The sequence below is a fragment of the Lampris incognitus genome, chromosome 5, assembly GCF_029633865.1.
Source record: "Lampris incognitus isolate fLamInc1 chromosome 5, fLamInc1.hap2, whole genome shotgun sequence".
Taxonomy (NCBI): Eukaryota; Metazoa; Chordata; class Actinopteri; order Lampriformes; family Lampridae; genus Lampris; species Lampris incognitus.
Window position 1 is genome coordinate 1,099,120 of NC_079215.1, and position 26,677 is coordinate 1,125,796.

At 45.8% G+C, this 26,677-nt stretch overlaps 1 protein-coding gene across 1 annotated transcript in view; it reads left to right on the forward strand.

Moving 5' to 3' along the window:
• tusc3 (tumor suppressor candidate 3) overlaps window positions 1-26,677 on the forward strand; it is a 254,083-nt gene that overhangs the window by 203,558 nt on the left and 23,848 nt on the right. The window contains exon 7 of the mRNA XM_056280029.1: window positions 12,253-12,316. Within this exon, the coding sequence (XP_056136004.1) occupies window positions 12,253-12,316 (64 nt within the window). The remainder of the gene's footprint in view (window positions 1-12,252; window positions 12,317-26,677) is intronic.

Here is a 26,677-nt window from a genome sequence, read left to right on the forward strand (position 1 = left end):
CCCTGCACTAATCAGTGTGGGGGAGTGGAAGGTCATTTCCATCCTCTCCAAGCTCCATGTGAGGAAAGCTGCTGGACTGGACATGCTCAAGGGCTGCGTACTGAAGGAGTGCACAGCTCAGCAGGGCGGTGTGGTGGTGTGGTGGCACAGCTTTTCCAGCTGTTACTGAATGCTAGCCTCCTCCTCAGGGCTTGGAAGGAGACAGCCATCATCCCTGTCCCCAAAAAGCCCCATGCCAAAGCCATGAACAATTTCAGGCCTGTGGAACTGTCCTCCATCCTCTGCAGATGCATGGATCACGGATTCACCATCACAGATACATTGGCTCCGGAGTGACTCTGGCTCTTCCAGCATTTACACACGGCTGTAAAGAACTCCCTACGCATGAAGTTACAGAAACACGTCACTTAGCAAATGTCAGAATCCATGTTGACTGTGCAATTAGAGGTTGAAATTTAAAATTTTGAGTAATGTAATCCCTGGTAGAGTAAAAAACGTTGATGAGATGTTTTGGTGTTAACTATTATTGTGTACTCCATAATTCCTCGGGCGAAAATGTGTGCACCAACCCATCCAGAGCTCAGGTAATTTTGACCCCACAGCCGGCAGGTCGAATCCCCCCCCCCCCCAGTTTTTCCCCCCACATCACGGGCCTTGCAACCCACTAGTGGGCCAGTCTATCTGGCATTTGCCAGACTTGCCAGATTGCCAGTCCGAGCCTGATAGCAAGTGCAGTCCAGAACAACAAAGTTAATGTATGTAGCTAAAATATATATAACATTTAGTGGGATGCACTGGCGTGTGAGTAACCACAAATTGCGATGCATAGCCCACGGCAGCAGTTCTGTGGTGCCATGGAAAAAAGAAAATAACATATTCTAGACTGGGGAATAGTTTTTACATTACACCACCTGTGCCAGTAATATAATTTGTCTTAGAATAGATTTTGAGTGTCTTTGTGAGAGTCAAAGTGTGTGTGCCCATGAGGTGCCGTTATTTCGATAAATCTACAAACACTAATTAAAGCAAAATCCAGTTAGTGGTGGTTCTGTCTGTGGGCAAAGCGGCGGTCGTCCTGTGTGAGTTTGGTAGATCTCATGGGCTGTATTGCAGTGTAATCCCTGAACAGTCTCGTGCAGACGGTTTATGAGCGATCAGTGTGTTGGCATCGGGGCGTTGTGTGTTAAAAGTCTCAGTGCTATTGGGACAAAGGAATTACATCATCAGTGTCAGTCATTTGTAGGTAGGCCTGAGGAAGCAGTTGCAGCTGTGAGTCTTGTAAGGTATAACTGTGTGAACGTTGCACAGGTAGGTTTTAGAATTTTTGCCCTTCCTCTATGTTGATTTGTTCCAACTTTGCCAAATTAGAGAACATCAGTAGGTAGCAAGTTCCAGGTCTGGCTTTGGCTGGGGCATTCATTCCAAAACTGCCAACTTGTTTTCATTGAAGCCATGCTTTTGCTGTTTGCTTTATGTTCTGAGCATGAGTCATCACCCTAAACACACATCTCATACTGACTGAAGCATGTCTTCCTCAGAGTTGCCTGCATTTGGCTGCATCCATCTTGCCCTGGATGGCAGCAAGCTTTCTGATCCCTGCTACTGACAAGCATGATGCAAGATACTCCCACCACCCTGTTAGACAGTGTTTTCTAGTATCGGGTGTTTTCTAGGTGTTAGACTGTGCTCTGTTTGCTTAAAATATTGTACTTGGCTTTCAGACCAAAGAACTCAGCTTTAGGCTCATGAGAACCCAAATATTGTTCCAGCAGGTCTCAGATTTTGTCACACAGCTTGTAGCAAAATCCAGGCATGTCTTAAAGTTGGCCTTTCATTTGGCTTTGGGAAAACTCTGCGTTCCAATCACTTTCACAAAGAAGCTGAATCTGTGGAGACAGATTGTCTTCCCTTTCAGCCAATAAACTCTGTGTGTGTGTGTGTGTGTGTGTGTGTGTGTGTGTGTGTGTGTGTGTGTGTGTGTGTGTGTGTGTGTGTGTGTGTGTGTGTGTGTGAAAGAGAGAGATTTTGCTGTCTATTATGGACATACACTGATGGGAGCATTAAATGCTGTAAATCAGGGTAATATTATAACCCATTCCTCATAGAAACCCCTTAGTCAGGTTATGAGAAACCTTAGTCACGTTATGAGAAAGCATCTTAGTCGTGTTATGAGAAACCTTACTCAGATTATGAGAAAGCATCTTAGTCAGGTTATGAGAAAGCATCTTATTCACGTTATGAGAAAGCATCTTAGTCAGGTTATGAGAAAGCATCTTATTCACGTTATGAGAAAGCATCTTATTCAAGTTATGAGAAAGCATCTTAGTCAGGTTATGAAAAAAGCATCTTAGTCAGGTTATGAGAAAGCATCTTAGTCGTGTTATGAGAAACCTTAGTCAGGTTATGAGAAAGCATCTTATTCACGTTATGAGAAAGCATCTTAGTCAGGTTATGAGAAACCTTAGTCACGTTATGAGAAAGCATCTTAGTCGTGTTATGAGAAAGCATCTTAGTCAGGTTATGAGAAAGCATATTAGTCAGGTTATGAGAAAGCATCTTAGTCAGGTTATGAGAAAGCATCTTAGTCGTGTTATGAGAAACCTTAGTCAGGTTATGAGAAAACATCTTAGTTGGGTTATGAGAAAGCATCTTAGTCAGGTTATGAGAAAACATCTTAGATGTGTTATGAGAGACCTTAGTCGGGTTATTAGAAAACATCTTAGTCGGGTTATGAGAAAGCATCTTAGCCGGGTTATGAGAAAACGTCTTAGATGTGTTATGAGAAACCTTAGTCGGGTTATGACAAAACATCTTAGTCGGGTTATGAGAAACCTTAGTCGGGTTATGACAAAACATCTTAGTCGGGTTATGAGAAACCTTAGTCGGGTTATGAGAAAACATCTTAGTCGGGTTATGAGAAAGCATCTTAGTTGGGTTATGAGAAAACATCTTAGCGGGGTTATGAGAAACCTTAGTCGGGTTATGAGAAAGCATCTTAGTTGGGTTATGAGAAAACATCTTAGTTGGGTTATGAGAAAGCATCTTAGTTGGGTTATGAGAAAATATCTTAGTGGGGTTATGAGAAAACATCTTAGTCGGGTTATGAGAAAGCATCTTAGTGGGGTTATGAGAAGCTTTAGTCGGGTTATGAGAAAGCATCTTAGTGGGGTTATGAGAAAGCATCTTAGTCGGGTTATGAGAAAGCATCTTAGTGGGGTTAGGAGAAACTTTAGTCGGGTTATGAGAAAGCATCTTAGTGGGGTTATGAGAAAGCATCTTAGTGGGGTTAGGAGAAACTTTAGTCGGGTTATGAGAAAGCATCTTAGTGGGGTTAGGAGAAACTTTAGTCGGGTTATCAGAAAGCATCTTAGTGAGGTTATGAGAAAGCATCTTAGTGGGGTTATGAGAAACTTTAGTCGGGTTATGAGAAAGCATCTTAGTGGGGTTATGAGAAAGCATCTTAGTCAGGTTATGAGAAAGCATCTTAGTGGGGTTATGAGAAAGCATCTTAGTGGGGTTATGAGAAAGCATCTTAGTTGGGTTATGAGAAAGCATCTTAGTTGGGTTATGAGAAAACATCTTAGTCGGGTTATGAGAAAGCATCTTAGTGGGGTTATGAGAAAGCATCTTAGTGGGGTTATGAGAAAGCATCTTAGTGGGGTTATGAGAAAGCATCTTAGTGGGGTTATGAGAAAGCATCTTAGTTGGGTTATGAGAAAACATCTTAGTCGGGTTATGAGAAAGCATCTTAGTGGGGTTATGAGAAAGCATCTTAGTGGGGTTATGAGAAAGCATCTTAGTGGGGTTAGGAGAAACTTTAGTCGGGTTATGAGAAAGCATCTTAGTGGGGTTATGAGAAAGCATCTTAGTGGGGTTAGGAGAAAGCATCTTAGTGGGGTTATGAGAAAGCATCTTAGTGGGGTTATGAGAAAGCATCTTAGTGGGGTTATGAGAAAGCATCTTAGTCAGGTTATGAGAAAGCATCTTAGTGGGGTTATGAGAAAGCATCTTAGTGGGGTTAGGAGAAAGCATCTTAGTGGGGTTATGAGAAAGCATCTTAGTGGGGTTAGGAGAAACTTTAGTCGGGTTATGAGAAAGCATCTTAGTGGGGTTATGAGAAAGCATCTTAGTGGGGTTAGGAGAAAGCATCTTAGTGGCGTTATGAGAAAGCATCTTAGTGGGATTATGAGAAAGCATCTTAGTGGGGTTATGAGAAAGCATCTTAGTGGGGTTATGAGAAAGCATCTTAGTCAGGTTATGAGAAAGCATCTTAGTGGGGTTATGAGAAAGCATCTTAGTGGGGTTATGAGAAAGCATCTTAGTCAGGTTATGAGAAAGCATCTTAGTCGTGTTATGAGAAAGCATCTTAGTGGGGTTATGAGAAAGCATCTTAGTGGGGTTATGAGAAAGCATCTTAGTGGGGTTATGAGAAAGTGTGTTTGTAAATACAGCAGGTGTCTTTGGTCTTATTCGCCACTCTGTTGTAACAAGACCACTCTCTGTAATCCTCAGATGTAATTAAAAGCTAAGCTAAGCCATTATATAGTTTTTTCTTGCCCTTTTTTTAATTTATTTCTGATTTTTCCCTTTTTCTCCCAATCTAGTGGCCAATCGATCCCTCTTTTAGTTCAAACCCCCACCTTCGTACTGCAGGTGTTGGCCAACTGCATCTCTCCGGCCGGCAGTCTGGAAGGAGACGCCTTGTCCCGGAAGGGGCGAGGCGACTCCAGGCCGAACCACTGCTTTTACACACACACACACAAACACACACACACACACACACACACACACACACACACACACACACACACACACACACACACACACACACACACACACACACACACACACACACACACAACTTTGTTTCTCTATACTTGTATGGACCCCTTATTGATTACATACATTCCCTCGCCCTGAACCTTAACCTTAACCATCACAGGCACATGCCTGACCTTAACCTGAACCTTAACCTTAACCATCACAGGCACATGCCTGACCTTAACCTGAACCTTAACCCTAACCATCACAGGCACATGCCTGACCTTAACCTGAACCTTAACCTTAACCATCACAGGCACATGCCTGACCTGAACCTGAACCTTAACCTTAACCATCACAGGCACATGCCTGACCTGAACCTTAACCTTAACCTTAACCATCACAGGCACATGCCTGACCTTAACCTGAACCTTAACCCTAACCATCACAGGCACATGCCTGACCTTAACCTGAACCTTAACCCTAACCATCACAGGCACATGCCTGACCTTAACCTGAACCTTAACCTTAACCATCACAGGCACATGCCTGACCTGAACCTGAACCTTAACCATCACAGGCACTTGCCTGACCTGAACCTTAACCTTAACCTTAACCATAACCATCACAGGCACATGCCTGACCTTAACCTGAACCTTAACCATCACCATCACAGGCACATGTCTGACCTGAACCTTAACCTTAACCATCACCATCACAGGCACTTGCCTGACCTGAACCTGAACCTTAACCTTAACCTTGACCATCACAGGCACATGCCTGACCTTAACCTTAACCTTAACCATCACAGGCACATGCCTGACCTTAACCTTAACCTTAACCATCACAGGCACATGCCTGACCTTAACCTTAACCTGAACCTTAACCATCACAGGCACATGCCTGACCTTAACCTGAACCTTAACCCTAACCATCACAGGCACATGCCTGACCTTAACCTGAACCTTAACCTTAACCATCACAGGCACATGCCTGACCTGAACCTGAACCTTAACCATCACCATCACAGGCACTTGCCTGACCTGAACCTTAACCTTAACCTTAACCTTAACCATCACAGGCACATGCCTGACCTTAACCTGAACCTTAACCATCACCATCACAGGCACATGCCTGACCTGAACCTGAACCTTAACCATCACCATCACAGGCACTTGCCTGACCTGAACCTGAACCTTAACCTTAACCTTAACCATCACAGGCACATGCCTGACCTTAACATTAACCTTAACCATCACATGCACATACCTGACCTTAACCTTAACCTTAACCATCACAGGCACATGCCTGACCTTAACCTTAACCTTAACCATCACAGGCACATGCCTGACCTTAACCTTAACCTTAACCTTAACCATCACAGGCACATGCCTGACCTGAACCTGAACCTTAACCTTAACCTTAACCTTAACCATCACAGGCACATGCCTGACCTTAACCTGAACCTTAACCTTAACCTTAACCATCACAGGCACATGCCTGACCTTATCCTGAACCTGAACCTTAACCTTAACCTTAACCATCACAGGCACATGCCTGACCTGAACCTTAACCTTAACCATCACAGGCACATGCCTGACCTGAACCTTAACCTTAACCTTAGCCTTAACCTTAACCATCACCATCACAGGCACATGCCTGACCTGAACCTTAACCTTAACCATCACAGGCACATGCCTGACCTGAACCTTAACCTAATCCTAATCTGAATTCCGATTCTGATCTTAACCCTGTACCCAACTCCTAACCCTAAAATTCACCCTATTCCTCATGCAGACCCATACAACGTGCACATGAGACGGGTGGTTTCTGTTTTTTCTGTCCTAATGGAGACATTTGGTCCCCATTGGGATAGGAAAACAAGGACACACACACACACACACACCCACCCACCCACTCTTTTACACAACTTCATGTGAGGTGACACATCCCCCTCTCTCTCTCTCCCTCTGTGTGTGTGTGTGTGTGTGTGTGTGTGTGTGTGTGTGTGTGTGTGTGTGTGTGTGTCTCTCTCTCTCGCTCTGTCTCTCTGTCTCTCTGTCTCTGTCTGTCTCTCTGTCTCTCTCTACACCTGCGTAGCTGCATAGGTTGACAAACTCTCGGCGCCGAGCATCACACTAATGAATGGCAGCCCTGCCTGATAATCCATCAGATTAATTGGAAGTGCTGCTATGGCGCAATTCTTCCTCCTCCTAACCTCCATTTGCAATTCCTGCTCATGTCGAGTGTAGTGTGTGTGTGTGTGTGTGTGTGTGTGTGTGTGTGTGTGTGTGTGTGTGTGTGTGTGTGTGTGTGTGTGTGTGTGTGTGTGCACATTGTCGCAGACAGGTTGGTGTTAATCTTTTGCACAGAAGAACAAGAAAGGCGCTCCATCCAGAATGGATGTTGTGCTAAGATAAAAAATAAACCTTGCCGAGGTCCATTTTTACTCTCAGCAGCCAAAACCACTTAAGTCATTTTTAAACCTGTTCCCACACAAATACCACTTAAGTCATTTTTAAACCTGTCCCCACACAAATACAGCTTAAGTCATTTTTAAACCTGTTCCCACACAAATACCACTTAAGTCATTTTTAAACCTGTTCCCACACAAATACCACTTAAGTCATTTTTAAACCTGTTCCCACACAAATACCACTTATCATTTTTAAACCTGTTCCCACACAAATACCACTTTACATTACATGACATCACATTCCAGTCATTTAGCCGATGCTTTTATCCAGAGTGACTTACAATAAGTGCATCATTTAACGTAGGAGATCAGGAGAACTACTAGTCATCAGAGGTCATAAGTGCATCTAAACAAGCATCTAAGAGCAAAACCAGTACTAAAGTAAAAGTGCAAGAAAGTTTTTTTTTTAAATGAGTGAATACAATAAGTGCTAAGAGCAAGAAACAGGGTAGTAGTTCTTGAAGAGGTGAGTTTTCAACCTGCGCTGAAAGATGGGCAGCGACTCCACTGTCCTGACATCAGTGGGGAGTTCATTCCACCACTGTGGGTCCAGGACAGAACAGAACCGTGACCGGGGCGATCGGCAGCAGGGGCCTCTGAGTGACGGGGCAACCAGGCGTCCCGAGGCAGCAGAGCGAAGTGGTCAGGCGGGGGTGTAGGGCTTGACCATGGCCTGGAGATAGGAAGGAGCTGTTCCTTTCACTGCCCTGTAGGCTAGCACCAGAGTCTTAAACTGGATGCGAGCAGCTACTGGGAGCCAGCGTAGGGACATGAGAAGGGGAGGTGTGTGGGAGAACTTAGGGTGGTTGAACACCAGACGAGCTGCAGCTTTCTGAACAAGCTCCAGAGGTCTGATGGCCAACGCCGGGGCACCAGCAAGGAGGGAGTTGCCGTAGTCCTGCCGGGAGATGACCAGAGCCTGGATGAGCACCTGTGCCGTCTCGTCGGTGAGGAATGGGCGAGTCCTCCTGATGTTATAGAGGAGAAATCTGCAGGAGTGAGCAACCGATGCAGCGTTTGCAGCAAACAACAGTTGGTCATCCAGGATCACATCCAGATTCCTCACAGTCCGAGTTGGCGTCACCACGGTGTTGTCATGGTGATGGCCAGGTCTCGGTGTGGACAACCTTTCCCCGGGAGGAACATCAGCTCTGTCTTGTCCAGATTGAGCTTCAGGTGGTGTGTCGCCATCCACTCCGAGATGTCAGTCAAGCATGCAGCAATGTGTGTCTCTACTTGTGTGTCAGAGGGAGGGAAGGACAAGATCAGCTGGGTGTCATCGGCATAACAATGGTAAGAGAAGTCATGCGAGCAAATAACAGAAGCCAGGGATGTCGTGTACAGGGAGAACAGGAGAGGACTTAGAACTGAACCCTGTGGAACGCCACTTAAGTCGTTTTTAAACCTGTTCCCACACAAAGCCCAACTGGCATGTGCAACACTTTCAAACATCTAACAGTATTAGGTCAATAAGCTTAAACCTTTTTTTCTGGGGGGGGGATTGTCCCCTTTTTTCCCCCAATTGTATCCTACCAGTTACCCCACTCTTCCGAGCTGTCCTGGTCGCTGCTCCACCCCCTCTGCTGATCCGGGGAGGGCTGCAGACTACCACATGTCTTCTCCCATACATGTGGAGTCACCAGCCACTTATTTTCACCTGACAGTGAGGAGTTTCACCAGGGAGACGTAGCACATGGGAGGATCACGCTATTCTCCTCCAGTTCCCGCTCCCCCCTGAATAGGTGCCCCGGCTGACCAGAGGAGGCGCTAGTGCAGCGACCAGGACACATACCCACATACGACTTCCCACCCGCAGACACGGCCAATTGTGTCTGTAGGGACACCCATCCAAGCCGGAGGTAACACGGGGATTCGAACCAGTGATCCCCGTGTTTGTAGGCTATGGAATAGACCTCTACGCTACCTGGACAACCCCTGTTTTTTGTTTTTTGGAGTTTTTTTGTGGGTTTCTGCCTCATCCACTTCAAATATTCATTTTTAAAACCAAAAGATAGCAGGTGTTACATGAAGTAAAGAGAGCGGTGTCACCAAAACCTCCAGGTTCAGCTCCGAGTGAACCTGAGCTGTTGACCTTCTCTGTGGCTCGTAAGCAAAGTCAGAAGAAGTTTGGAAACGTTTCTGGAGGAAGACAATTTGATTTAAGGACAATGACTTTGCCATTGAGATGTGCTACCACTCATCAGCAATACACGTAGACTTCTGCCATAAACCTCCTGGTGTCTATAAGATAGCAAAATTTGATCCCCTAGAAAGTGCTGGAATGCCGGCCTGGTCCCCTAGAAAGTGCTGGAATGCCGGCCTGGTCAGCTAGAAAGTGCTGGAATGCCAGCCTGGTCCCCTAGAAAGTGCTGGAATGCCGGCTTGGTCCCCTAGAAAGTGCTGGAGTGCCGGCCTGGTCAGCTAGAAAGTGCTGGAATGCCAGCCTGGTCAGCTAGAAAGTGCTGGAATGCCACCCTGGTCAGCTAGAAAGTGCTGGAATGCCACCCTGGTCAGCAGTCGGTGAAAGCGGCATCTCGATCAGCATTAAAAGCCCGACTAACGGACGACACCCGCTCAACTTCAGATAACGGGATTAGTTTCTGCCCTCAGCCTTTATCCTCTTTTGTTGGCTTTTGAAAGCAGAATCCTTTTCGTTTCTCTCCACTGGTGCACGAAAGAACCACCCCTCCACTTCTCCTCCTCTCCTCCTCCATTCATCCCTCCATCTTTATCCTTGTCTGATATGGAAAGAAATGAAGTGCAGCCAGTCAAGTGGAAAACTCAGAATAGATGGTGTAAACTGAGACGCTTCTAATCTGCAGGGATTCTACGATGTGATACATCCTCACACATCCTCCCTCTCCCTCCCTCTCTCTTTCTCCCTCTCCCTCCCTCTCTCTCTTTTCTCTCTCCCCCTCCCTCTCTCTCTCCCTCTCTCTCTCTCTCACTGTCTCTCTCCCTCTCCCTCCCTCTCTCTCTTCCTCTTTCTCCCTCTCCCTCCCTCTCTCTCTTTTCTCTCTCTCTCCCTGTCTCTCTCCCTCCCTCTCTCTCCCTCTCCCTCCCTCTCTCTCTCCCTCTCTCTTTCTCCCTCTCCCTCCCTCTCTCTCTTTTCTCTCTCCCTCCCTCTCTCTCTTTTCTCTTTCCCTCCCTCTCTCTCTCCCTGTCTCTCCCTCTCTCTCTCACTCACTCCCTCCCCCTCCCTCTCTCTCTCCCTCTCCCTCCCTCTCTCTCTCCCTCTCTCTCTCTCCCTCCCTCTCCCTCCCTCTCTCTCTTTTTTCTCTCCCTCTCCCTCTCTCTCTCTCCCTTCCTCTCTTTCTGTACTCTAGTAATGTACTGCAGTAATGCAGTTGAGAGAGAGTTTTATCATAAACTTCAAGACTAAACTTATGGAGTACATGTAGTGTAGTAGTGCAGGACCAGCTAAACTTATGGAGTACATGTAGTGTAGTAGTGCAGGACCAGCTAAACTTACAGAGTACATGTAGTGTAGTAGTGCAGGACCAGCTAAACTTATGGAGTACATGTAGTGTAGTAGTGCAGGACCAGCTAAACTTATAGAGTACATGTAGTGTAGTAGTGCAGGACCAGCTAAACTTATAGAGTACATGTAATTTAGTAGTGCAGGACCAGCTAAACATATGGAGTACATGTAGTGTAGCAGTGCAGGACCAGCTAAACTTATAGAGTACATGTAGTTTAGTAGTGCAGGACCAGCTAAACTCACAGAGTACATGTAGTGTAGTAGTGCAGGACCAGCTAAACTTATAGAGTACATGTAGTGTAGTAGTGCAGGACCAGCTAAACTACATGTGTGTGTGTGTGTGTGTGTGTGTGTGTGTGTGTGTGTGTGTGTGTGTGTGCTGACATGGATGCTGACATGGATACTGACATGGATGCTGACATGGATACTGACATGGATGCTGACATGGATACTGACATGGATACTGACATGGATGCTGACATGGATGCTGACATGGATACTGACATGGATGCTGACATGGATACTGACATGGATACTGACATGGATACTGACATGGATACTGACATGGATGCTGACATGGATACTGACATGGATGCTGACATGGATGCTGACATGGATGCTGACATGGATACTGACATGGATACTGACATGGATGCTGACATGGATACTGACATGGATACTGACATGGATACTGACATGGATGCTGACATGGATGCTGACATGGATGCTGACATGGATGCTGACATGGATACTGACATGGATGCTGACATGGATACTGACATGGATGCTGACATGGATGCTGACATGGATACTGACATGGATTCATGAACTTCTGCACACTGACACTATAACCACACCTACCGGCATAACCACACCTACCAACAAAACATACACCTACCAACATAAACTACACCCACACCAACATAAACTACACTAACCAACATAAACTATAACCACACCTACCAACATAAACTACACCAACCAATATAAACTACACCCACACCAACATAAACTACACCAACCAACATAAGCTACACCAACCAACTTAAACTATAACCACACCTACCAACATAAACTATAACCACACCTACCAACATCAACTACACCAACCAACTTAAACTATAACCACACCTACCAACATAAACTACACCAACCAACATAAACTACACCCACACCAACATAAACTACACCAACCAACATAAACTCTTACCACAGCCACCAGCATAAACTCCCCCTAGTGTGATATCATGAGGAAGTGGGTGTATGTCAGAGAGGTTTTCAGCTCTCCTTTGTGCTTTTTAAAACATTCCACTTCACTCGGTCGGGGTCTTGTTCTGTTCTGTTTCTCTCTGCTATGTGCTTTCATTCACGCTGTACAACTCCTTCCTCCTCCAGCCACTTCTCCTTCCTTCTCCTCTTCATTTAAAGTTTCACAAAGCATCTATCCTATTGTGAAGGTTTGTCAAATGCAATTAACGCTGTTTCATAATTTGTCTTCCTCTCTCCCTAATCCCCCCCCCCCTCTCTCTCACAGAGTTACATCCATGGCAGCAGTCAGGCTCAGTTTGTTGCAGAGTCGCACATCATCCTTCTTCTGAGTATCCTTTCAGTGTGTCTGTGAAGGTTCTCATTTATCCAGGTCATGGTTATCCAAAGGGGTTGAATCAAGTGCAACTGGACTTGGTATACTATATCCCTGAAGTCGTTTGGAAGCCTCTTGGATGAGAGGCTTCCAAACGACTTCAGGGATATACAGTAGTATACCAACTCCAGTTACACTTGGTTCAACCCCTTTGGATCCTTTCAGTGTGTTTTCAAAACGAAAAACGTTACAAGCCGTTCATCTCCTGTCACTCTCATACTTATAAATCAGCTTGTTTTTGTAAAGTATCAAACTTGGGGTTTTTGGGGGGGGGGTGTATTTTTGTTTTTCCCCCTTTTTCACCCCAATTGTACTTGTCCAATTACCCCACTCTCCCGGGCCGTCCCGGTCTCTGCTCCACCCCCTCTGCTGATCCGGGGAGGGCTGCAGACTACCACATGCCTCCTCCCATACATGTGGAGTCACCAGCCGCTTCTTTTCACCTGACAGTGAGGAGTTTCACCAGGGGGACGTAGCACGTGGGAGGATCACGCTGTTCCCCCCAGTTCCCCCTCCCCCCTGAACAGGCGCCCCAACCGACCACAGGAGGCGCTAGTGCAGCGACCAGGACACATACCCACATCCGGCTTCCCACCCACAGACTCAGCCAATTGTGTCTGTAGAGATGCCCGACCAAGCCGGAGGTAACACGGGGATTCGAACCAGTGGTCCCCGTGTTGGTAGGCAACAGAATAGACCGCAACACTAGCCGAATGCCCCACACTTGTTTTTTTTTAATACAACATATTTGTGTGAATTTCTGCTGTGTTTAAGGATATACCCCAAGAACAGCAAGTTTACAGAATTACACTTTTTATAACTTTTTTCACGTTGTAGTCTAATTTGTATGTCTCCAACACCAAAACAGAGTTACCTGTGTATTCATTCCCCTTAGGGGCGTTGGTGAACGTTCAGGAAAATCCAAGATAACACCAAGAGATTGTCCTCATTTTAACTTTACCTCCATGTCTTATTTATTCCGCACACCTGTGATGGTGATATGGGTTTTGTATTTGCGTGTGTGTACACAGTTGGGTTTTGTATTTGGGGGGGGGGGAATGGTTTTCCATGTCTGTGTGGGTTCATGATTTATTCCCTTGGTGCTGTTTCTGGATTGACCTGTTTGCTTCAATTATTGCTGGCAAACATTTTGCTGTATCACCAAGTTTTACTGCACTTTTCCTTCTTTTGTATTGCGACAGTAAACGTGCGAGCATCGCCGTGCTTGAACGTACGAGAGAGGCGGGGTCTCTCAAATGCCCAGGTTTTTGTGTGATGCTAGCTTTTCATTGGGTTGTGCCCAACCGAAGTTCCATTCCAGCCACGTTTCTTTCTCTCCATGTTTTCCAAAGACATTAATTGACTGAATTAGGATTCAAGAAACTTTACTGCCACACAGCCAGGTGGTATTTGTTTACAGTAAAGCATGATAGCGCCGTGTTAACATATCCAACTTCCCAACATAAATACATACAGCAAATACATATAGGACATAAATACATACAGCAAATACATATAGGACATAATTACATACAGCAAATACATATAGGACATAAATACATACAGCAAATACATATAGGACATAATTACATACAGCAAATACATATAGGACATAAATACATACAGCAAATACATATAGGACATAAATACATACAGCAAATACATATAGGACATAATTACATACAGCAAATACATATAGGACATAAATACATACAGCAAATACATATAGGACATAAATACATACAGCAAATACATATAGAACATAAATACATACAGCAAATACATAAAGGACATACCTACATACAGCAAATACATATAGGACATAAATACATACAGCAAATACGTAAAGGACATACATACATACAGCAAATACATATAGGACATAAATATATACAGCAAATACATATAGGACATAAATACATACAGAAAATACATAGAGGACATAAATATATACAGCAAATACATATAGGACATAAATATATACAGCAAATACATATAGGACATGATTACATACAGCAAATACATATAGGACATGATTACATACAGCAAATACATATAGGACATAAATACATACAGCAAATACATATAGAACATAAATACATACAGCAAATACATATAGAACATAAATACATACAGCAAATACGTAAAGGACATACATACATACAGCAAATACATATAGGACATAAATATATACAGCAAATACATATAGGACATAAATACATACAGAAAATACATAGAGGACATAAATATATACAGCAAATACATAAAGGACATAAATATATAGCGCAAATACATATAGGACATAAATACATATAGGACATAAATACATACAGCAAATACATATAGGACATAAATACATATAGGACATAAATATATAGCGCAAATAAATATAGGACATAAATATTATTTTTTTGAACTGCTTGGCCTCTGGGACTACGCTGGCTGACCTTTGCTGTTTCCTTCTGCATCTGTGTTTGTGCAACAATATATACTTTCTTCTCACATATGGAGTTGCTCTACATCAAGATGAAGATTTACCCCTTGTTCAACCACACATCGTTGTCGGACCCCCTCTACATTAGTTCTCAGTCGGAGTCCGACAGTGTCATTTACAGTACACACTACACTGTCTCACTAATGTTACATTTGCACATGTGAAATCCTGTGCTAGGCTCAATATACACAGCTCCAGAGACCCCTCGACATACATGGCCGATGATGTGAGTTAAGTAGTCTCTATCACTTCTACCTTTAGTAAAGTTATATCATTCAATGTGAAGAGATACTTTATATTACAGAAAGGAGCGGGTTGAATTCCCGGCACCTTAACTCTAATTTTTGGTGTCCACACGTCTCACCTCTACCCCCTTCCTTGGCTCCTGAAACTGTTCCTTGCCCTGTCCTTTTGACAGGCTTCTCACCTACTGTTGGAATGTCTCCTCACCTTTGTATAATATTTTTTTCCGTTTACTCACCGTGTCAATGGAGAATCTGCTCCATTTCCTCAATTACAACCCTCCCAACTTTCCATGTTAATGCTCTAATAATCACCTCTCTTTCCAAGTGAAAACTTGGGGAAAATTGTGCATCCCTCCGTGGAGTCTATCTCCAGGTGCTCTGGCATTGTAGAGCACTCTGAGTATGTAAAGAATATGCTCTATCCCAGTTTTTTTAACAGCAATGTTTGAAATTCTACAATCTGAGTTTATTTGCAGTCTAAAAAACACCAGCTCTCTTTCGATTGTTGGGCTGAAAGACTTTAACTCCAAATCATAACTTTGTTCTTTAAATGCCCAGAAAAGCAAGATGTTTATGCTTTTCGCTCCATTTACCCAATCCACGTATTCTTTTTGAAGTATCTTGACAGCCTCTACACCACTGTACCCAAGATAAAATGTCTTACTAAAGTAAGGATATAAATTGGAACTAACTGATAGCCAGTACAAAAACATCCTCTTTATGTAAAAAAAAGAAAAAGAAAAGAAAAGACAAAAAAATGCTCCTGCTACATGCCATAATCTGTTTCTTTATGCTCATCTCACTCCTGGTGCACTGTTCTATAGCCAGTAAGGGCATCTTTTAAGGCTGCGGGTCTAATGAGGTTCTTCCTTGCCCTACCGCCCTCCATGCACTCCTTCCACTCATGGAGGTCAACATCCATCAGGTGATCTATCTTTCCAATTAGTGCAATAGCTGGGACTAGTAGAAACTTAATATGCCTTTCATTATCTGTGTATACTTTTTCCAGTACCCCTCCAGCTCCCGTGGGGACACCTTAATGTGGCCTCTCTTTTCTTGCGTAGGAAAGATCCTTAACAGATACTCCGCATCTTCCACGCTAACTTGGGGCTAACTTTCACCCAGAGAAAGCTCAGCATTGCTGGTCTACTCTTATCTTGGTGAAAGGGGTCAGCTGTGGTAAATTGTACCACATTTTTTGCACCTTTCTCCACCCGGGGGTCTTTGTTTCGTCCACCACCCAATTTGGAACATTCGGAGCCTCTGGAAGCGTCTCAGTCTTTTTCCACCCCTCCTTAGTCATGCGGCCATTCTCCAAGTGGCCTTTTAGGTCTTGCTCCACTGCTTTCAAGCTGCCTTTCTTTTCTTTACTAGATAGAGCTTTAGCAAATTAAAAAGGATCCCTATAAAGTCCTAATGAGATTTCCTTTAGATGTTTTACTTGCCTCTGAGCTTGTAACCAGTTTTTGAAGTTAGTTTGCAGGAAATGACGCCTTACTTGGATTAGAATTAAAATATCCTGTTGTTGTTGTTGTCTGGACTTAGTTGGTTCCAAATCTATTTACTTCCTATTCTCAGACTGCTAAAACCTTACAACCCCATCATTAGACATTATTTGACCAAATGTTTCACCTTACTTCCCTCTCATCTATTCCTTTCAGCCTATAAAGTTGGTAATAACAGTTGTCCATTCACGCCTGAGAAAACCCATAAACCCGTTTTGACGTTCTGAACTGCACTTTTTTGAAGCGTGCAGCAGGCTTTAGTCTACCCCTATGAGGAGATGAAGCCAAGTAGTGCCATCATGGCTTAGTGGTTTTGTCATTACACGGTATTTCCCTAGCTGCCCCGTCTGGAGCAGTCACTGATGAAGACTACTTCAGGCATTTAGCAATACACGGGACATGATATAGCAGTCCTTTGTGCTTTAATCTGGGGTTTATCCAGTTTTCACATAGAAGACTAATCCACATGTTAAAAGCAACACCACCCAAACTAAACTACAACTGCTGCATCAAGGAAACCAAATTAGATACATACAGGTACAAATTAGATACATACAGGTACAAATTAGATACATACAGGTACAAATTAGATACATATACATATTAGATATGTGCCGTCTTTGCAGGTAAAAAGACGACACAGTATCTTTATATATACAGTTCATAGTGGACGTGCATTGCTAGCTGTCCCCGTATGACAAGTGCAAATATGGGCAGATGTTAAAATAGGCCTGTTGTTATTTAAATGTAAAATAGATTATGTAGTATGAATATAAAGAAAGATACGAATAAATATTTAATGGAAAAATATGCATTTCAGCTATTCCCATTGTCTAGTTTAATAGGAAAGATGTGGAGGGAAGCACAGTAGATATATATCTGCAAATAGTCATCACATCACTTCATATTGTAAAAGGAAGGTTGTTTAAAACAAGGTCACACTTTCTGAACACTGTCTCCCACACAACTTTAGTAAAAAAAGATAAAAATGTACATATGAGTAGTTAATCAGCAAATTCAGTTGTAATTGTTGGCTTAATATTAGGAATGCAATAGAGCAATAGAGCTGCAACTAACAAATATTCTTATAATCAGTTGATCAGTCGATTATTTTTTGTTGAGTAATCAATAAATAATTTAGTCATTTAATTAGACCACTAGACCATGAGGTGGGCCATGGTCTAGCCTCCCACAGGACCATGAGGTGGGCCATGGTATAGCCTTCTGCAGGACCATGACGTGGCCCATGGTCTAGCCTCCCAAAGGACAATGAGGTGGGCCATGGTCTAGCCTCCTGCAGGAGCATGAGGTGGGCCATGGTCTAGCCTCCTGCACGACCATGAGGTGGGCCATGGTCTAGCCTCCCAAAGGACCATGAGGTGGGCCATGGTATAGCCTTCTGCAGGACCATGAGGTGGGCCATGGTCTAGCCTCCTGCACGACCATGAGGTGGGCCATGGTCTAGCCTCCTGCAGGAGCATGAGGTGGGCCATGGTCTAGCCTCCTGCAGGACGATAAGGTGGGCCGTGGTCTAGCCTCCCGCAGGACCATGAGGTGAGCCGTGGTCTAGCCTCCCGCAGGAGCATGAGGTGGGCCGTGGTCTAGCCTCCCGCAGGAGCATGAGGTGGGCCGTGGTCTAGCCTCCCGCAGGACCATGAGGTGGGCCATGGTCTAGCCTCCCGCAGGAGCATGAGGTGGGCCGTGGTCTAGCCTCCCGCAGGAGCATGAGGTGGGCCGTGGTCTAGCCTCCCGCAGGAGCATGAGGTGGGCCGTGGTCTAGCCTCCCGCAGGACCATAAGGTGGGCCATGGTATAGCCTCCCGCAGGACCATGAGGTGGGCCATGGTCTAGCCTCCCGCAGGAGCATGAGGTGGGCCGTGGTCTAGCCTCCCGCAGGAGCATGAGGTGGGCTGTGGTCTAGCCTCCCGCAGGAGCATGAGGTGGGCCGTGGTCTAGCCTCCCGCAGGACCATGAGGTGGGCCATGGTCTAGCCTCCGACAGGACCATGAGGTGGGCCATGGTATAGCCTCCCGCAGGACCATGAGGTGGGCCATGGTCTAGCCTCCCGCAGGACCATGAGGTGGGCCATGGTCTAGCCTCCCGCAGGACCATGAGGTGGGCCATGGTCTAGCCTCCCGCAGGACCATGAGGTGAGCCATGGTCTAGCCTCCCGCAGGACCATGAGGTGGGCCATGGTATAGCCTCCCGCAGGACCATGAGGTGGGCCATGGTATAGCCTCCCGCAGGACCATGAGGTGGGCCATGGTATAGCCTTGGACAGTTTTACCAAATGGTGTGATGACTCAGACTTGGAACTCAGTGTCTGTAAGACAAAAGATTTGCTTACTGACTTTTACTGAAACGCTGCTGTCATGGCAACTGACTTTCCCCACACACACCCACATGGCTGTGGAGACAGTAAGCCAGTACAGGTACTTTTACCACCATGGCTGTGGAGACAGTAAGCCAGTACAGGTACTTTTACCACCATGGCTGTGGAGACAGTAAGCCAGTACAGGTACTTTTACCACCATGGCTGTGGAGACAGTAAGCCAGTACAGGTACTTTTACCACCATGGCTGTGGAGACAGTAAGCCAGTACAGGTACTTTTACCACCATGGCTGTGGAGACAGTAAGCCAGTACAGGTACTTTTACCACCATGGCTGTGGAGACAGTAAGCCAGTACAGGTACTTTTACCTTACACAGGCTGTGGAGACAGTCAGCCAGTACAGGTACTTTTACCTTACACAGGCTGTGGAGACAGTAAGCCAGTACAGGTACTTTTACCACCATGGCTGTGGAGACACTAAGCCAGTACAGGTACTTTTACCTTACACAGGCTGTGGAGACAGTAAGCCAGTACAGGTACTTTTACCACCATGGCTGTGGAGACAGTAAGCCAGTACAGGTACTTTTACCACCATGGCTGTGGAGACAGTAAGCCAGTACAGGTACTTTTACCACCATGGCTGTGGAGACAGTAAGCCAGTACAGGTACTTTTACCACCATGGCTGTGGAGACAGTAAGCCAGTACAGGTACTTTTACCACCATGGCTGTGGAGACAGTAAGCCAGTACAGGTACTTTTACCTTACACAGGCTGTGGAGACAGTCAGCCAGTACAGGTACTTTTACCTTACACAGGCTGTGGAGACAGTAAGCCAGTACAGGTACTTTTACCACCATGGCTGTGGAGACACTAAGCCAGTACAGGTACTTTTACCTTACACAGGCTGTGGAGACAGTAAGCCAGTACAGGTACTTTTACCTTACACAGGCTGTGGAGACAGTAAGCCAGTACAGGTACTTTTACCTTACACAGGCTGTGGAGACAGTCAGCCAGTACAGGTACTTTTACCTTACACAGGCTGTGGAGACAGTAAGCCAGTACAGGTACTTTTACCTTACACAGGCTGTGGAGACAGTCAGCCAGTACAGGTACTTTTACCTTACACAGGCTGTGGAGACAGTAAGCCAGTACAGGTACTTTAACCACCATGGCTGTGGAGACAGTAAGCCAGTACAGGTACTTTTACCACCATGGCTGTGGAGACAGTAAGCCAGTACAGGTACTTTTACCACCATGGCTGTGGAGACAGTAAGCCAGTACAGGTACTTTTACCTTACACAGGCTGTGGAGACAGTCAGCCAGTACAGGTACTTTTACCACCATGGCTGTGGAGACAGTAAGCCAGTACAGGTACTTTTACCTTACACAGGCTGTGGAGACAGTCAGCCAGTACAGGTACTTTTACCACCATGGCTGTGGAGACAGTAAGCCAGTACAGGTACTTTTACCACCATGGCTGTGGAGACAGTAAGCCAGTACAGGTACTTTTACCACCATGGCTGTGGAGACAGTAAGCTAGTACAGGTACTTTTACCTTACACAGGCTGTGGAGACAGTCAGCCAGTACAGGTACTTTTACCACCATGGCTGTGGAGACAGTAAGCCAGTACAGGTACTTTTACCTTACACAGGCTGTGGAGACAGTCAGCCAGTACAGGTACTTTTACCACCATGGCTGTGGAGACAGTAAGCCAGTACAGGTACTTTTACCTTACACAGGCTGTGGAGACAGTCAGCCAGTACAGGTACTTTTACCTTACACAGGCTGTGGAGACAGTCAGCCAGTACAGGTACTTTTACCTTACACAGGCTGTGGAGACAGTAAGCCAGTACAGGTACTTTTACCACCATGGCTGTGGAGACAGTAAGCCAGTACAGGTACTTTTACCTTACACAGGCTGTGGAGACAGTAAGCCAGTACAGGTACTTTTACCTTACACAGGCTGTGGAGACAGTAAGCCAGTACAGGTACTTTTACCACCATGGCTGTGGAGACAGTAAGCCAGTACAGGTACTTTTACCTTACACAGGCTGTGGAGACAGTCAGCCAGTACAGGTACTTTTACCTTACACAGGCTGTGGAGACAGTCAGCCAGTACAGGTACTTTTACCTTACACAGGCTGTGGAGACAGTCAGCCAGTACAGGTACTTTTACCACCATGGCTGTGGAGACAGTAAGCCAGTACAGGTATTTTTACCTTACACAGGCTGTGGAGACACTAAGCCAGTACAGGTACTTTTACCTTACACAGGCTGTGGAGACAGTCAGCCAGTACAGGTACTTTTACCACCATGGCTGTGGAGACAGTAAGCCAGTACAGGTACTTTTACCTTACACAGGCTGTGGAGACAGTAAGCCAGTAAAGGTACTTTTACCTTACACAGGCTGTGGAGACAGTAAGCCAGTACAGGTACTTTTACCTTACACAGGCTGTGGAGACAGTCAGCCAGTACAGGTACTTTTACCTTACACAGGCTGTGGAGACAGTCAGCCAGTACAGGTACTTTTACCTTACACAGGCTGTGGAGACAGTAAGCCAGTACAGGTACTTTTACCTTACACAGGCTGTGGAGACAGTCAGCCAGTACAGGTACTTTTACCTTACACAGGCTGTGGAGACAGTCAGCCAGTACAGGTACTTTTACCTTACACAGGCTGTGGAGACAGTCAGCCAGTACAGGTACTTTTACCTTACACAGGCTGTGGAGACAGTCAGCCAGTACAGGTACTTTTACCTTACACAGGCTGTGGAGACAGTCAGCCAGTACAGGTACTTTTACCTTACACAGGCTGTGGAGACAGTCAGCCAGTACAGGTACTTTTACCTTACACAGGCTGTGGAGACAGTCAGCCAGTACAGGTACTTTTACCTTACACAGGCTGTGGAGACAGTCAGCCAGTACAGGTACTTTTACCACCATGGCTGTGGAGACAGTAAGCCAGTACAGGTATTTTTACCTTACACAGGCTGTGGAGACACTAAGCCAGTACAGGTACTTTTACCTTACACAGGCTGTGGAGACAGTCAGCCAGTACAGGTACTTTTACCACCATGGCTGTGGAGACAGTAAGCCAGTACAGGTACTTTTACCTTACACAGGCTGTGGAGACAGTAAGCCAGTAAAGGTACTTTTACCTTACACAGGCTGTGGAGACAGTAAGCCAGTACAGGTACTTTTACCTTACACAGGCTGTGGAGACAGTCAGCCAGTACAGGTACTTTTACCTTACACAGGCTGTGGAGACAGTCAGCCAGTACAGGTACTTTTACCTTACACAGGCTGTGGAGACAGTAAGCCAGTACAGGTACTTTTACCTTACACAGGCTGTGGAGACAGTCAGCCAGTACAGGTACTTTTACCTTACACAGGCTGTGGAGACAGTCAGCCAGTACAGGTACTTTTACCTTACACAGGCTGTGGAGACAGTCAGCCAGTACAGGTACTTTTACCTTACACAGGCTGTGGAGACAGTCAGCCAGTACAGGTACTTTTACCTTACACAGGCTGTGGAGACAGTCAGCCAGTACAGGTACTTTTACCTTACACAGGCTGTGGAGACAGTAAGCCAGTACAGGTACTTTTACCACCATGGCTGTGGAGACACTAAGCCAGTACAGGTACTTTTACCTTACACAGGCTGTGGAGACAGTAAGCCAGTACAGGTACTTTTACCTTACACAGGCTGTGGAGACAGTAAGCCAGTACAGGTACTTTTACCTTACACAGGCTGTGGAGACAGTCAGCCAGTACAGGTACTTTTACCTTACACAGGCTGTGGAGACAGTAAGCCAGTACAGGTACTTTTACCTTACACAGGCTGTGGAGACAGTCAGCCAGTACAGGTACTTTTACCTTACACAGGCTGTGGAGACAGTAAGCCAGTACAGGTACTTTAACCACCATGGCTGTGGAGACAGTAAGCCAGTACAGGTACTTTTACCACCATGGCTGTGGAGACAGTAAGCCAGTACAGGTACTTTTACCACCATGGCTGTGGAGACAGTAAGCCAGTACAGGTACTTTTACCTTACACAGGCTGTGGAGACAGTCAGCCAGTACAGGTACTTTTACCACCATGGCTGTGGAGACAGTAAGCCAGTACAGGTACTTTTACCTTACACAGGCTGTGGAGACAGTCAGCCAGTACAGGTACTTTTACCACCATGGCTGTGGAGACAGTAAGCCAGTACAGGTACTTTTACCACCATGGCTGTGGAGACAGTAAGCCAGTACAGGTACTTTTACCACCATGGCTGTGGAGACAGTAAGCTAGTACAGGTACTTTTACCTTACACAGGCTGTGGAGACAGTCAGCCAGTACAGGTACTTTTACCACCATGGCTGTGGAGACAGTAAGCCAGTACAGGTACTTTTACCTTACACAGGCTGTGGAGACAGTCAGCCAGTACAGGTACTTTTACCACCATGGCTGTGGAGACAGTAAGCCAGTACAGGTACTTTTACCTTACACAGGCTGTGGAGACAGTCAGCCAGTACAGGTACTTTTACCTTACACAGGCTGTGGAGACAGTCAGCCAGTACAGGTACTTTTACCTTACACAGGCTGTGGAGACAGTAAGCCAGTACAGGTACTTTTACCACCATGGCTGTGGAGACAGTAAGCCAGTACAGGTACTTTTACCTTACACAGGCTGTGGAGACAGTAAGCCAGTACAGGTACTTTTACCTTACACAGGCTGTGGAGACAGTAAGCCAGTACAGGTACTTTTACCACCATGGCTGTGGAGACAGTAAGCCAGTACAGGTACTTTTACCTTACACAGGCTGTGGAGACAGTCAGCCAGTACAGGTACTTTTACCTTACACAGGCTGTGGAGACAGTCAGCCAGTACAGGTACTTTTACCTTACACAGGCTGTGGAGACAGTCAGCCAGTACAGGTACTTTTACCACCATGGCTGTGGAGACAGTAAGCCAGTACAGGTATTTTTACCTTACACAGGCTGTGGAGACACTAAGCCAGTACAGGTACTTTTACCTTACACAGGCTGTGGAGACAGTCAGCCAGTACAGGTACTTTTACCACCATGGCTGTGGAGACAGTAAGCCAGTACAGGTACTTTTACCTTACACAGGCTGTGGAGACAGTAAGCCAGTAAAGGTACTTTTACCTTACACAGGCTGTGGAGACAGTAAGCCAGTACAGGTACTTTTACCTTACACAGGCTGTGGAGACAGTCAGCCAGTACAGGTACTTTTACCTTACACAGGCTGTGGAGACAGTCAGCCAGTACAGGTACTTTTACCTTACACAGGCTGTGGAGACAGTAAGCCAGTACAGGTACTTTTACCTTACACAGGCTGTGGAGACAGTCAGCCAGTACAGGTACTTTTACCTTACACAGGCTGTGGAGACAGTCAGCCAGTACAGGTACTTTTACCTTACACAGGCTGTGGAGACAGTCAGCCAGTACAGGTACTTTTACCTTACACAGGCTGTGGAGACAGTCAGCCAGTACAGGTACTTTTACCTTACACAGGCTGTGGAGACAGTCAGCCAGTACAGGTACTTTTACCTTACACAGGCTGTGGAGACAGTCAGCCAGTACAGGTACTTTTACCTTACACAGGCTGTGGAGACAGTCAGCCAGTACAGGTACTTTTACCACCATGGCTTTGGAGACAGTAAGCCAGTACAGGTACTTTTACCTTACACAGGCTGTGGAGACAGTAAGCCAGTACAGGTACTTTTACCTTACACAGGCTGTGGAGACAGTAAGCCAGTACAGGTACTTTTACCTTACACAGGCTGTGGAGACAGTCAGCCAGTACAGGTACTTTTACCTTACACAGGCTGTGGAGACAGTCAGCCAGTACAGGTACTTTTACCTTACACAGGCTGTGGAGACAGTCAGCCAGTACAGGTACTTTTACCTTACACAGGCTGTGGAGACAGTCAGCCAGTACAGGTACTTTTACCACCATGGCTTTGGAGACAGTAAGCCAGTACAGGCCGGGACTCGGGCACCATCCTGGATGGCAGATTGACTTTTGAGGCCAGCACTTAGTCCATCTGGAAAAAGGCCACCCGGAGACTTTTCCTTGAGGAGGTTGGGAGGTGTTAACATTGACAGGTTGCTGGGAAGGTGTTGTATTCTTTTAGTGAGTCCGTCTTCAGTTTTGGGTGGTTTGGCACCCTCATCATGGCTGCACTTATCCAGCAGTAGGCTGGCATCTGTTTGAGTCCACACTGGTGGATTAAGGTCAGAAAGAGAACATTTAAAAAAACAAAACATCAATAACAATTCACTGCAAAGTGTATTTTTACTTTTCTTTTTTTTTTTTTTTTATAAATTTATTTCTGATTTTTCCCTTTTTTCTCCCAATTTAGTGGCCAATTGATCCCTATTTTAATTCAAACACCCACCCTCATATTGCATGCGTTCGCCAACTGCATCTCTCCGGCCGGCAGTCTCGAAGGAAAGCGCCTCCCCACTTTCATGACAAGGCGAATCCAGGCCGAACCACTGTTTTTCCGGCACACACAGAGACGCATTCACATGACGAACACAAGCCGACTCCGCCCCCCTCCCGAAGACAGCGTTGCCAATGATTGCTGCTTCATCGAGTCCGGCCATAGTCGGATCTGACGAGACCGGGGCGCGAACCCCAGTCCCCAGTGGGCAACTGCATCGACTCCAAGCCGATGCTTAGACCGCTACGCCACCGCGGACGTTATTTTTACTTTTCTTTAGAAAATATTTATTGATATCATCACTAATTAGTCACTTCATCCACCCTTCATCCACCCACTATCCCACCGCCTACCTGCTGCCAGGGCCGCCAGGACGCTGGAGCCTATCCCAGCAGTCACTGGGCGGCAGGCAGGGAGACCCTGGACAGGCCGCCACACACACACACACACACACACCTAGGGACAGTTTAGTACGGCTGAGTCACCTGACCTACATGTCTTTGAGTCACCTGACCTACATGTCTTTGAGTCACCTGACCTACATGTCTTTGAGTCACCTGACCTACATGTCTTTGATTCACCTGACCTACATGTCTTTGAGTCACCTGACCTACATGTCTTTGAGCCACCTGACCTACATGTCTTTGAGTCACCTGACCTACATGTCTTTGAGTCACCTGACCTACATGTCTTTGAGCCACCTGACCTACATGTCTTTGAGTCACCTGACCTACATGTCTTTGAGCCACCTGACCTACATGTCTTTGAGTCACCTGGCCTACATGTCTTTGAGCCACTTGACCTACGTGTGTTTGATTCACCTGACCTACATGTCTTTGAGTCACCTGACCTACATGTCTTTGAGTCACCTGACCTACGTGTATTTGAGCCACTTGACCTACATGTCTTTGAGTCACCTGACCTACATGTCTTTGAGTCACCTGACCTACGTGTCTTTGAGCCACTTGACCTACATGTGTTTGATTCACCTGACCTACATGTCTTTGAGTCACATGACCTACATGTCTTTGATTCACCTGACCTACATGTCTTTGAGTCACTTGACCTACATGTCTTTGAGCCACCTGACCTCCCTGTCTTTGAGTCACCTGACCTACATGTCTTTGAGTCACCTGACCTACATGTCTTTGATTCACCTGACCTACATGTCTTTGAGTCACCTGACCTACATGTCTTTGAGTCACCTGACCTACATGTCTTTGAGCCACCTGACCTACATGTCTTTGATCCACCTGACCTACATGTCTTTGAGCCACCTGAC